The sequence below is a fragment of the Monodon monoceros genome, unplaced genomic scaffold (genome assembly GCF_005190385.1).
Source record: "Monodon monoceros isolate NGI ecotype Baffin Bay Population unplaced genomic scaffold, NGI_Narwhal_1 Super_Scaffold_2, whole genome shotgun sequence".
In the NCBI taxonomy this organism is placed as follows: domain Eukaryota; kingdom Metazoa; phylum Chordata; class Mammalia; order Artiodactyla; family Monodontidae; genus Monodon; species Monodon monoceros.
Window position 1 is genome coordinate 32,443,971 of NW_021703776.1, and position 13,550 is coordinate 32,457,520.

The 13,550-nt window shown below is 34.0% G+C and overlaps 1 protein-coding gene across 1 annotated transcript in view; it reads right to left on the bottom strand.

Moving 5' to 3' along the window:
• The window catches only part of ABCB5 (ATP binding cassette subfamily B member 5), a 137,268-nt gene that overhangs the window by 33,086 nt on the left and 90,632 nt on the right, over nt 1–13,550 (bottom strand). Inside the window, 4 exon segments of the mRNA XM_029233047.1 lie at nt 2,839–2,922; nt 7,134–7,211; nt 7,406–7,510; nt 8,471–8,614. Of these exon segments, the coding sequence (XP_029088880.1) occupies nt 2,839–2,922; nt 7,134–7,211; nt 7,406–7,510; nt 8,471–8,614 (411 nt within the window).

The following is a 13,550-nucleotide window of genomic DNA, read 5'->3' on the forward strand; positions in this document are numbered from 1 at the left end:
CATACTACACAGAAAATAGTCTGTTGACAGATGTACTGGCAGTAAGCCATTACCTTGGGCTGAAATAATACCAGTTAAATTGGTTGTACTCAATCAACTATTTCAGGAATCATTTTGTCTTATAACCTTATTTCACTAACATGTTTTTCTCATGACTCTCAAAGTATCAGAACATCTAAAAATAGCCAGGAGTTTATATTTTTGGTGATTAGTAAGGGCTTCAGAATAAAATTTACTGTTATTAAAGGGCTAGTTTATAAACATTCACCCTAATACATTTGATAAAATAATATGTAACTGAAATTACATGATGAAGAAACTGAGATGGAAATATCTTAAGTTGATATGATAGGATATATAACCCCAAATTATTGTTTACTGATTCATCTCTAGTGTGGTGTGTCTTTGTGATAAAAGAAATAGTGGACAAATAGGATTAGTAAATAATCTTCCTTCGATAGAAAGAGAATCCATTCAAGTTAGATATGAATCTACCTATATATGGCAAAGCAAGGGTTTATGTGAATTATATGCCAGTAGACACAGTCTTATTCTTGGAATCCTTCTTTGGTTGCTATGCTTTCCAAATTCTTCAACTTTAAAAATGTGCCATCAGTATTTCACCCATCTAGTGTTTAGCTACTACTTCTTATTTAATGAAAATGATTTGACTTGCCCAGAAGTTATCATGAGACCAACATTTACTAACTGAAACAGGAAATTTTCAAATGATTCAAATAGTATTAGTCAAAGGCTTATAAGGAATCACACTGACAAATATTCCCATTAATTTTTCTTGATGAGAGACAACATTATGTATTAGAAAAAACTAATGGGTATCCGGAGGGTAATGTTCGTCGTTAGTACTAATTTGTTCTTTTCATTTAAGTAAATACTAAAAGAGATGTCTCACGTATCAAGTATAGCTTATAGTAAGAATACTATTTCACTGGATTCTTAAAAGATCTGAATGATGATAGGTAGTAAGAGAAAAACATGCACACACCAAAGGAAAAAAAACCAAGTTTTGTAGAATGGGGATTCAAAGGGAATTATAGGGATTGATACTTCTGCCAAAAGTAGTGAACCATTGAATTTCTGAACACAGATGTTGTTATTTATCTGATTCTATTGTGCTATGGAAGATTAATGCTATGCTCATTAGTTAACTATTAAGTGAAATTTTATCCATCATTTTCTTCCCACTTATACAAGTAAAATCCAGCTCCTCAGCCTTACTTTAAAATTTAAATACTATCTAGTGAAATTTAGAGTCTTGTTTTCAAAATTATCAAAAAAAGTTTCAGGAAGAGATGAAGATGATGCCCCCTTTCCTCTTGAGCTCTTTCTACATCATAAAATTAGTTTTCCAAACCAATACAGAAGCATGTGAATATTCATAATTGTAACCAACTTGTTTTATTCTCTAGTAATATAAATCTATCCTTATATGTATATATTGAACAAAGAAGTCTTGCAAAAGTTACAAAAATTAGAATAGTGACCATGTCCTGTGGAAATAGCTTCCAAAAGAAAATACAATTTTGAAGAGCTGTTTCAGTTGACAATTTGTTGCTCTGGTAGCAATGCTGTAATCAACATTTCAGTATTTCTAACAAACAAAAAAATACTTTTAAGATTTTTCTGTCATTCAGAGGTGCATCATTGACTTTCCTTTTCTCCCACATGAATGATAAGGAAAAAGGAAAGTCTATAATGAGTTCTTATTTTAACAGAGATCAAAAACTTTACCTCACTTAAAAGTGGGAAATCTTGTTTTGCATTCCTTTTCTCAATTATAGTTGAAATCCTGCTTGTAATATACAGGTTAATTTTATTAAAATAATTGGAAGAAAACTAATAAATTACTCTTCATCTCTTCCACACTACTCTCCTCCCCATAAATATTTAAGTGTCACTTTGACGTACATTATGCTGGTCATTCTGTCATTGATTTTGAATATGGTTCATAAACATGAATTGTATTTATACGTATTGTGACCAGTCATGATCACACATATCTCTTTAACTTGATCTGTATAACAACTAGCACAGAATCATTTCCAGATGCATATGAATTTAACATGTTACATATTATGCTAAATAAGATTTTATTTTCTGGGGGGAAGGAAAAACTAAACTTCATTCTTTTATTAAAACTTCTAAGTTACGTGTGTGTGTTTTCATTTTGTTACTTTTTCTTATCTTACTATTTAATTCTGAGCTCTTTTCTCTAACTCATTCTTGGTATCTTCTTTAGTCCTCTGGTTATCCTATTACATGTCCTAAATCTCCTTTAATTTTGGTTAAAAATGTCCAGAACTGAAAGGCTTCTTTATATCTTTCACTGAGAGCTCCCTGTTAGCCCTGAGACATATCTGGTCTCCTTAATGATGTGGGTCATCTCAGCAGAGCTCACATATATGCACAAACACATGTGTGTACACGCATGCATGCATACCATATACATACACCATTTAAAAATAAAAGCAGGGACTTTCCTGGTGGCACAGTGGTTAAGAATCTGCCGGCCAATTCAGGGGACATGGGTTCAAACCCTGATCCAGGAAGATCCCACATGCTGTGGAGCAACTAAGCCCCTGAGCCACGACTACTGAGCCTGCGCTCTGGAGCTCGCACCCCACAGCTACTGAAGCCCGCGAGCCTAAAGCCCATGCTCCGCAATAAGAGAAGGCACCGAAATTAGAAGCCCGCGCACCCCAATGAAGAGTAGCCCCCGCTCTTCACAACCAGAGAAAGCCCGCGCACAGCAACGAAGACCCAATGCAGCCAAAAATAAATAAATTAATTAATTAAAAATAAAAGCAATATACGTACTCCTTGAATTTGTGCTGTATCTATGGCTAATATTGTTGTCAAGGCTCCTGTGCTGTTTTCCTTACCATCAAACCAGGAGATATCCTAGAGAAAAAAGGGAATTAACATATGGTCATCAAAAAGATCCTTTTCTGACTTGCGGTTTTGCTACATTAACTTAGAAGCCATTTGCCTGCCTCCTTACTCACAGGCACTTAATTCTTGTAAAAACTATGGATCAAATAACTTTTGTTTCTTACTTCACAAAGATCTATATTTAGATACAAACTGAAGAACTTAAGCCCAACAGCTTGGACTCATTACCATGCTGCAATATTGTATAATAATCAATGTTTAAAATGGTCATTTCGAACCACAAAATAATTTGTAATTTTACTCCACAAGTAATTTGTGGAGAGCAGATTTTACCTAAAAAGTAAAGTAATGCACAACACAGTTTAGAAATATTTCCAAACCTTTCTGTCTAAACATATAAATGATAAAAAATAAGTCTGTCTCCTTCTCTTCAGGACCCAGATAGGTGAGATTTTCCCTGACACTTCATATTCCCCCTTAGATCTTATAAGTATTGGGCCTTGTGGGAAGCTAAAGATGCAGAAAGGCTGCTGTAAAAACTCTGCAGCCACAAAGCATGCAATTTGAAGGAGACAGGTCAAAAATACAAGCAATAAAAGCCTAATGTTATAACCAATTTCATTTTCAACAGCAAATAGAGATAGCACTTCTTAGCACCTCTCAACTTGAGGAATGCTGATTTCCTTTTATTAGTTATTGACTGTTTCCTCCCATGCACTCAAACCAGTTATATCTCTTGTGGATTAAACTACATGCAGACTGTCTCCAAAAAAATGACTGATTTTTAGTGAGTGAAGAGCAAAAGAACTGTTGGCTTACTACAACCCAGCCAGGGCCCTGATGCCCAGGTTACACATTTTTGCCAATTAAGGAAACAAAAGCAAGAGAGATAGAAGGCTGTGCATTAGTCATGCTGTTGTGTGAGAAGAAAGCCCCTGTGGAGGAATACGGCAGCGGCCAGGGGAATTACAACCCTGGCATGACATCACTACTCTTTAAACCCCTGGATTGGGAAGGTGTCCCAAAGAGTTTAGGGTCCTAGACACCCGAAGGGCATCTTATAGAGATCATGATATGCACTACACAGTAGCCACTTTGAGAATACAACCCGAGTCAAGAGCCTAACATACCATGAACACACATCAGCAATGACAGTAACTACAGCACTCTTGATCTAGAAGACATTACCTGTTTTTTATTGTATACTAAAATATATATATATATATTTTACATTGCATAATTCTTTCTATATTTCAACATGACATGGAATACACAAAGAATTTCTAGATACAATATAAAGTAAAAATGTAGAAAAAGAATTTATCACTTACTATTACATTCCTGATTCTATAGTATAGTAATTGCTATAATACGCAAGGCAAAGGATACATATATGACTAGTCTTAGTCTTTCTCTGATGTTCAGTCAGCAAGATATCCAAAACTGCTTTTCAACAAGTCAGCAATTATGCACTCTAGAGATTGTTTTCCAGCATAGGCATTATATGCTAAAACACTTAGCAGAGTTTCTGGAGCACAACTGGTATTGAGTAAAAATTAGCTTGCTTCTTCTCTTCCTGATGGTAAAATGATTATAAGCTAGGCTAGCAGGTTTTCTGATACTAGTAAATCCATTTTTTTCCTGCCAATAATTCTATTAGAAATAAAAAATTACAGTAGCACTATTATAAGTGCGTGGTATGTCTTTTCTCACTTAATCATCACAACTCTATGAGATGGATACTATGACTATCCATATTTTATATATGAGGAAACAGGTACTGAGAGATTAAGTAACTTGCCCAAGGCCACATAGCTGGAAAGAACTGAGGCCAGGATTTAAACCTAGGCAACCAGATGCCAGAGTTTTTAATCAACTATCCTGTTCTGCCTCTCATCTAACTGAAACGTTACAGCTGAGTTTCCTGACATGTTTTTCCTGCTTCAGGATTTGTTACCTCAAATCCTTTTGGAAGTAGCTTTTTGAGATTTCTTAGTGATCTCCACTAATGCCATCATCTTATGATTTAGTGACCCTCCACAGAAGCCCTAGCCAATCCAATTTAGAGAGAAATAGGCAAAAAAAAACTTCATACCTTTTAAAAAACCTAATAGATTTATAGGTCAATATTTCTCATTAAGAAATATAAATTTAGCTTTAAACACAATAAGCAATGGATTATTTATAACCACTGAAGTCAGCAACAATTAGAACATTCTTTTCAACTGGAGGGATCTCAAGTCATCAAATAAAATAGAGATTTTATACCTACAAAAAGACCACACCTGATTCCATAAATACCTCTATTTCAACTGAGGTTTCAAAATGGTTATAAAAAGCACTGCAAGTTTCAGCATGATTTCTAAGACTTAAAATATCTTATCTTAGGGAAAAAAAAACCAAACAGGTAATAGGAGTTAGGGTGAAACTGTACATTAGGAACTTCCCTTACTACAGAGAAAAGTGAAATTCGTTAAGACATTTATTGAGAAAAGGCCAAATACATTACTCTTTTCTTTCAATTTAAGAAAGCAAATAAGCAAAAAGAGTGTTAAAGAATGAAGAGGGAAAACAAATGGTAAGCTGAAAGGGGCTCAGGTGAATTTATGGGAGAATTTAATAACATCTGCTGAATAGCACAGAGTTTCTGTCTGTTTGTCTTTCTATGTGTTTTGAAGAAGAGTTTATGGTTTACAGATTGCTGTATTCTTATGGGCAGAAGCTACTTAATCCAAGAATGTTACTGTCCTACTGTTCACGTGGCTAATGCTAGGCAAAGGAGTAAGATCCAGTATCAGCCATCAGGATATTTGATTAACAATATTCACTGGTTTAACTGGCTTGTGGCCTTGGGACTCCTCCACCAAAAGCATCCTGTAATCCTCTAGAAAGAAAGTTCAAAGTAATGATTGGAAAAGTTAAAGTTTATACTCTTTTATTTAAGACATTCAGGAAACATTTTCAAAAGCTCCTGAAAATTGAAAATAAATGTCCTTGAATGTGTAAAAACATAAATACACAAAAAACAAAAATGACCAAAATTGTCGTGTGAAACATAGTATTAGTTAATTAAAATCCCACCTAATTTCATCAAAGATTTGAGGTAAAGACATAAATTGTTCATAAAAAACCCCCCAAAAGTACAAGCTTAATGTGAGCGACACAAGATGTGCAGTCATTAAATCATTTTATGACCCTTCAAGTAGATTTTTGTTTTTCTGGATTAAGGAGTGTCGGCAGTTGTCTCTGACAGGACCTTTTTGAGAGAAGAAGTTAGGCACCAACTGCTTCAGAGCATTAAGTTGCTATGGGAAACGTCCCACTCGCTTCATTTTATATCTTGCTGTCCTCTAAGAGCACATAAAGGCGGAGGAGTTTTGTTACTCAGCAGTCCTTTGAGCACTACTGCTAAAAGTCACAAGATGTAAAAACTGGTTTTGACAACTCGGCTGGAGTGACAGTAACTCTACTTTTGAAAAGAAATGACCCTGGCAGGAAGCTATTTGCCCCTACACGGTGAGCTCTGGTGACAGAAAGTGTGGCAAAGGGCTTCAAATGATTACTGGCTTTCAGGGTAACCCAATATACCTTGGCCTTCTGAAAGAATTTTAGAGGTGCCACTCTGAGACATTCCTGCCATTTGCCCCCAAGACTCACTTTTCAAGATTACTATTTGATACACCTAGTTTTAGTTATTTCACAGGTGTGAATGATCAGCTGTGGCAAGCCAACCTGCCAGCTAGACTGATGCTATCTGAATTCAGAGAATGGCTGCCTTAAGAAGTCAGCAATGAAAAAACTTAAACTGTGCAGATGGATGAGAACTATAGAAATTAACTCCTTTTTAAACATGTTTCCCAAGATACTGTAGTTCTTAACACTCCTTTTCAGTTTTAATTCAGCCTCCATTCTGATTCTAGAACAACTACATTATACATTAAAAGAGATTTGTCAAGATAAATGCAAGGAACAGGGAGTGGACTCTAAACCTTGTTTTCTATAAACTGCATTTTTGAACATAACAATTTTGGACTTGCTTCTGTTAGAAAATACAGTACAATAATTCTAATACAGTTGCTGCTTGGTACACAAAAAAGGATGCTTTTAAATGATCAAAGGAAAGCTTATGTCAAGAAATTGATGTGAAGAAAAACTAAAAGCTAGAATATTTTAAAACATGTTTAAAATAAAATAAGAAAAAAGCCCAACTAAACACTGACCTGATATAACATGGCTTTAAATGCCAAGTGTCTTAATCTCATGGTTAAAATTTCTCCTGCTCTGCCATAAAATAATCCCTGGAAAAGAAACAAACAAACAAAAATCTGCATTTATTTTTAACTGTCTTATCTATTTCTTTGGAACATTTAGTTACTATATTTACATATTTGTATTTTATTTAGTTATTATATTTAGTTACTATTTTTAACTCAAATAGGATGACATAAAACAGTAATCACGTACATATTTGTTTAATTCATTAAAAGTTTACCTGAATGAAATAACTGACAAAGCAAATAATACCCAAAATTACAAATATCATGGAATAAATTTCTGCATCATGCTTTAATGTGGTTTTATCATCATTTTCAAACATCTGAAAAGGAATAGATTTTTTTAATCAGGTGATTGGAGGAGAATATATTATAAAAGAAGGAGAAAAAACTAAAATGTCTATTCATCAGGATTTTAAAAATGAATTTCAACATAGTAATTTCCACACATTTCTGGGGAAAAAATGCACCATTATTCTATCCTTTACATTCATTACATAAAAAAAAATTCACTACTTCAATAAAAAAAAATAATTCACTCTTAATTCTCTCACTTAAGCTATGTAAATATAGGATCAGACAATTGAGTCCTCTATCTGCTATTAATATCACCACATTTTTTCAAAGAAACTATTGAAATTAGTTTTCTGATTGAGTTATTATTTCTAATAACTTCTCATAACTCAGGTTTCTTGATATTCCTCTATTCAGAGTACTACCTGCAATATGAGACCTTTATAAATTTCTCCAGAAATTGTTCCTAAAATTAGTAGTTATACATATACTGGCATCTATGTTGACACAGTGTAGCAACAGTCCAGGAGACTGAAGACTTAAGGTGGCTCTAATAAGATCCATGAATTCATCAGCTCTCCTGGGTTCCCCAGCACAATCCCAAACTCTCATTATTTCCTCTCTTTGAGCTGGCTGGTAATAAAAAATGGCCATTGTTCAGACCAGTTGAAAGAAAGAGTGGTCGTATTTGTCTCTTTTATTACTTCAGTGCTTTGGAATGCTGATACAGCACTGGAGTCAGAATTAGAAAACAAAGCAATTTCTTTACTGATTGCCCAGTCAACAAGGTCCAGCCAAACACTTCACAATAGAGGCTGGCTTATCCCCTGAGAACATTAGTTAACCTTTCTATCATGGATCCCACACTAGGGGTGACCTACTACACGTCCCAATTTTCCTCTTGCTGGGTCAAAGTATACCAAGTCTGTTCTCTCAGGTTACACTTTGTTTAAAATTGTTAAAAATATTAGCAAATAAATTTTACTTACAGTTACAATTTTTGCAAAGATGATGGAAAATACTTGATGAACAGTTCCATTTAGAACAGAAGCCAATGTCCCCAGAACCACAGAAGGCCATTCAGACTTGTTTAATTTAAAAATTTTTTAAAGAGAAACTTCAGGAAGACTTGTCTATAAATAAAATACCTTGGTTATAACCCCAGTTTGAGAGCATAATGGAACCTAGAGAAGTTAGCCAATCTTGAATAAATCTATAATGTAAAATGTCAAATATAATAGGTAACAGAGTAGAAAGTAGAATTTTTCTTAGAAAAATTTTACTGCCCATATTACTGATAAATATCTCAAAACATAAAGTAATTTTTACACAAAAGTGACTATTTGTGCAACTTATCACCTTTTGGCATTTCACTCAGTCACTATCATTAAAAAAGTACAAACTAACCCACATGTTCTGAGAGCTAAGACTCACAGAAGAAATGACAGGCATATTTTCCTTTACACTTGTTAAACTGGATTGCATATCATGCTCTAGCATAGGACAAAATCTAGATAGGAACTAAGCAGAGACAAAGATAAAAGTTTTTCTAGCATTTTAAGCTTGAAAATTTTCTAGCTTTGTGACTTATTTATGGAAATATTTTTCTAATATCTTGGTTAAAAGCTTGTTTTGGGGTTCCTATTTATAAGTTAAGTGTTGCAATATCTGAACATATTATTTACAATCACCAAGCCTCAGTTTCCTCATCTTTCTGAGGAAGGTATCAGTTCCTATCTTACAGGATTTAAAATAAAAGTTTTATTTTATATTGGAGGATAGTTGATTTACAATGTTGTGTTAGTTTCAGGTGTACAGCAAAGTGATTCAGTTATGCATATAACCATTCTTTTTCAGATTCTTTTCCCATATAGGTTATTACAGAATATTGAGTAGAGTTCCCTGTGCTATACCGTAGGTCCTTGTTGATTATCTATTTTATGTATAGCAGTGAGTATATGAGTATATGATCCCAAACTCCTAATTTATCCCTCACCGCCCACCTTTCCCCTTTGGTAACTGTAAGTTTGTGAGTCTGTTTCTATTTTGTAAATAAGTTCATTTGTATCATTCTTTTAGATTCCACATATAAGTGATATCATATGATATTTGTCTTTCTCTGATTTACTTCACTTAGTAAAATAATCTCTAGGTACATCCATGTTGCTAGAAATGGCATTATTTAATTCCTTTTTATGGCTGAGTAGAGGATTGTTTTTATTTTTTTATTTTATTTTATTAAATTTATTTATTTAGTTTTGGCTGCATTGGGTCTTCGTTGCTGCGCATGGGCTTTCTCTAGTTGTGGTGAGTGGGGGCTACTCTTCATTGCGGTGCGTGGGCTTCTCATTGCTGTGGCTTCTCTCATTGCGGAGCAACGGCTCTAGGTGCGTGGGCTTCAGTGATTGTGGATTGTGGGCTCTAGAGCACAGGCTCAGTAGTTGTGGTGCATGGGCTTAGTTGCTCCACAGCATGTGGGATCTTCCCTGACCAGGGTTTGAACCCGTGTCCCCTGCATTGGCAGGTGGTTTCTTAACCACTGAGCCACCAGGGAAGTCTGAGGATTGTTTTTAGAATTAAGCTTAACTCAGTATTTGCAAACAGTAAGTACCCAATAAATGTTAGCTGTTGCCGATGTTATTATAAAAGGAAGGATAATATTATGCAAAATCCCAGATCTTATACAGAGAAAGAACACTGCAAGTAGCTCTGGTATCTGCCAGTCTTTCCTGGGATCCATGGAGGGTGCTATGGGGAGGTAGTGGTCACAATAATCAGAGGATAAATAACACAATGGTGAATTCCCCTTACTCTTGTCTGGAATATGTAGAGGATTTATTTCAGAAACTTAAAAAATCTTATGAGTAATTTTGTAGTGAGTAATTATTTTGAATAGGAAAGTAGACAGCGAACTACTAGGCATTTCATATGTTAAAACTTCCTCACGGCATTCACTCTTGAAGTAATGGCGTTTATGAACCTAATAACCAGAGAAAGACGTCAGGAAAGATTATAAAATAGTTTATAATTCTTGCTTTAATTTTAGTCTGGCAACTATAATAGAAACTCCATTGTTTGAACAAAAGAACTTTTAAAATTCTAAAGCCTTTAAAGTCTATTTTCAGGATTGGCTAAACCTGGGGTTACTTAATAATTTGATTACCTATTATCTTTCTTTCTGAAGTTTTCTGAAGATTAACATCATAAAGAGCCTTATTTTTCAGTTAGGTCACTGTCCAACAGAATATACAGAAATTTTAAAAGTTCCATTCCAACTCTCTGTGGAGCACTAAACACAGATTTTCTTTTTTGTCAAATTCTTTATAAAATTACCTCATTTTGTAAGGAAACTAAGGCTTAGCATGTCCTAGGAACAACACCAGTAAATTACAGAGCCAGTAAATGTAGGAGGGCTGTCTTGCTCCTACAGAATAATCTACCCTTTTGCCTCTAAAAATATAAAACAGATGGAAAAAAATGGGTATTATTTAAATAAAGTTATAAGCTAGAAAAGAATAAAATGAAATAGGATCAAAACAAAATGAAAATTTTTAGTAAAATCATGACGGACTCTGTGCTACCTGTGTTACAGGTTATAGCATGTTTTAACAGAATTTGATATAAAAATATATGAAATTAGAGGCATTTTGTAAAGAGATATGAAAACATTTAAAAAAGCTAAACAAATCTCTTAAAGATTTAATCTGATATATTTTAGAGCTTTATTGTGTTATAATTTTCATGCAATAAGCTGCACATATTTAAAATGTACAATTTGAAAAGTTTAGACATAACTACACACCCATGAAACCTTCACCACAGTCAACATAGTGAACATATCCATTACCCCTGTAAGTTTTCTCCTGCTTTTGTATTCCGTTTCTTCCATACCTCTCAGCTGCCAGTGCTCTTCCACTAAAACCACTCATGTGTTTTCTGTCACTATAGATTGTTTTGCAATTTCTAGAGTTTTCTTTTAATAAATGGAATCACATAGTATGTGCTCTTTTCGTCTGGATTCTTTTGCTCAACATAATTACTTTGAGATTTATTCATTCTGTTGCATGAATTAATATTTCATTCATTTTCATTGCTGAGTAGTATTCCATTGTATGGATATACCAAAATTTATCTGTTGACATAAGTTTGGGTCATTCCAAGTTTGGGGCTATTACAAATAAAGCTACTATAAATACCCACATACAAGACTTTGTGTGAACATATGCTTTGATTTCTCTTGGGTAAAAACCTAGAAAAGGAGTGGCTGGATCATAGTAGGTATATGTTTAACTTTTTAAGAAACTGCTAAATGATTTTCTGAAGTGGGATTACTAATTTTTTATTCCCACCAACAAAATGTGGAGTTCTAGATGCTCCACATCATCACCAATACTTGGTACAGTCTTTTTAGATATAATCATTCTAACAGGTGTATCATGACATCTCGGTTATGATTTAATTTGCATTTCTCTAATGCCTAATGATTTTAGGCATCTTTTTGTGTGCTCATTTCCCATATGCATATCTTCTTTGGCAAAATGTCTATTAAAATCTTCTGCCCATTTTTCAATTGGGTTATTGGTATTTTTATTACTGTGCTTTGGGAGTTCTTTGTATATTCTGGACACAGTCCTTTATCACATATGTGACACAAATATTTTCTTCCAGTTTATGGCCTATGTTTTCATTTCTTAAAAAGTTTTACAGGGAATTCCCTGGCGGTCCAGTGGTTAGGACTCAGTGCTTTCACAGCTGGAGTCCAGGTTCGATCCCTGGTCAGGGAACTAAGATCCATGTGGTGCAGCCAAAAAAAGGAAGTTTTACAAATAGCAATTTTATGGATTTTGGTGAAGTCTAATTTATCAATTTTTTTCTTTTATGAATTGTGTTTTTGGTGTTTATAGCTAGGAAATCTTTGCTTAATTCAAAGTAATAAAGATTTTCTACTGTATTTTCTTATGAAAAGTTTCTAACTTTAGGTTTTTCAGTAAGGTCTGTATTCCATTTATAGTTAATTTTCATCTGTGCTTTGAGGTATGGATTGAGGATGAGTCTTTTGAATAGATATGTAATTCTTTCAGCATCATTTCTTAAAAAGACTATACATTCTCTATTGAACTGCCTTTGCCACTTTCGTCTAAACAGTTGACCATATGTGTGTGGGTCTATTTCTTGACACTCTATTCTGCTCTATTGATCTATTTGTCTATTTTTGTTCCAATAGCACATTATTTTGATTACTATAGCTTTGTATTAAAAATTGGAATTAGGAATTATAAATCCTACAACTTTGTTCTTTTTAAAAGTTGTTTTACCCATTTTATCCTTTCGAATTTCCATCTAGAATCAGATTGTCAAATTCTACAAAAAAGCCTGCTAAGATGTTTACTGGGATTGCCTTGAACCTATAGACCAATCTGGGGAGAACTGACATCTTAATAATATTGAATTTTTTAATTCACATACGTGGTATTTCCCTCTATTTAGGTCTGCTTCCATTTTTCTTAGTAATATTTTATATATTTCAGTGTGGGGGTCTTATAATCTTTATCAAATTTATCTCCAAGTATTTAATATTTTTGATACTACTGTACATGACACTGTTTTGAATTTCATTTTCCTACTTTTTGTTTTTAGATTATAGAATTAGAGTTGATTTTTATATATTGATCACATATTCTGATCAGTTGTCAGCCAAACTCAGTTGTCAGTTGTAGTACCTTTTTTTGGTGTGACACCATAGTACCTTTTCTTGTGGATTCCATAGAATGATAATCATGTTGTAATTATGTTGTTTGTGAATAAAGACAGTTTTATATCTTTCTTTTCTATCTGGATGCCTTTTATTTTCTGGCCCTATTGCACAGGCTGGAACTTTCAGTTGAGGAGAAGTGGTGAAAGTGTACATACTTGCCTCATTCCTGATCTTTCACCATTTAGTATATTGTCAGCTGTAGATTTTTGGTTGATTCCCTCTATCAGGTTGAGGGAATTTCTTTAAATTCCTAGTTTCCTGAGAGTTATCAGGAATGGATGGTGCATTTTGCCAAATGAGCTTTTTGCTTTGAT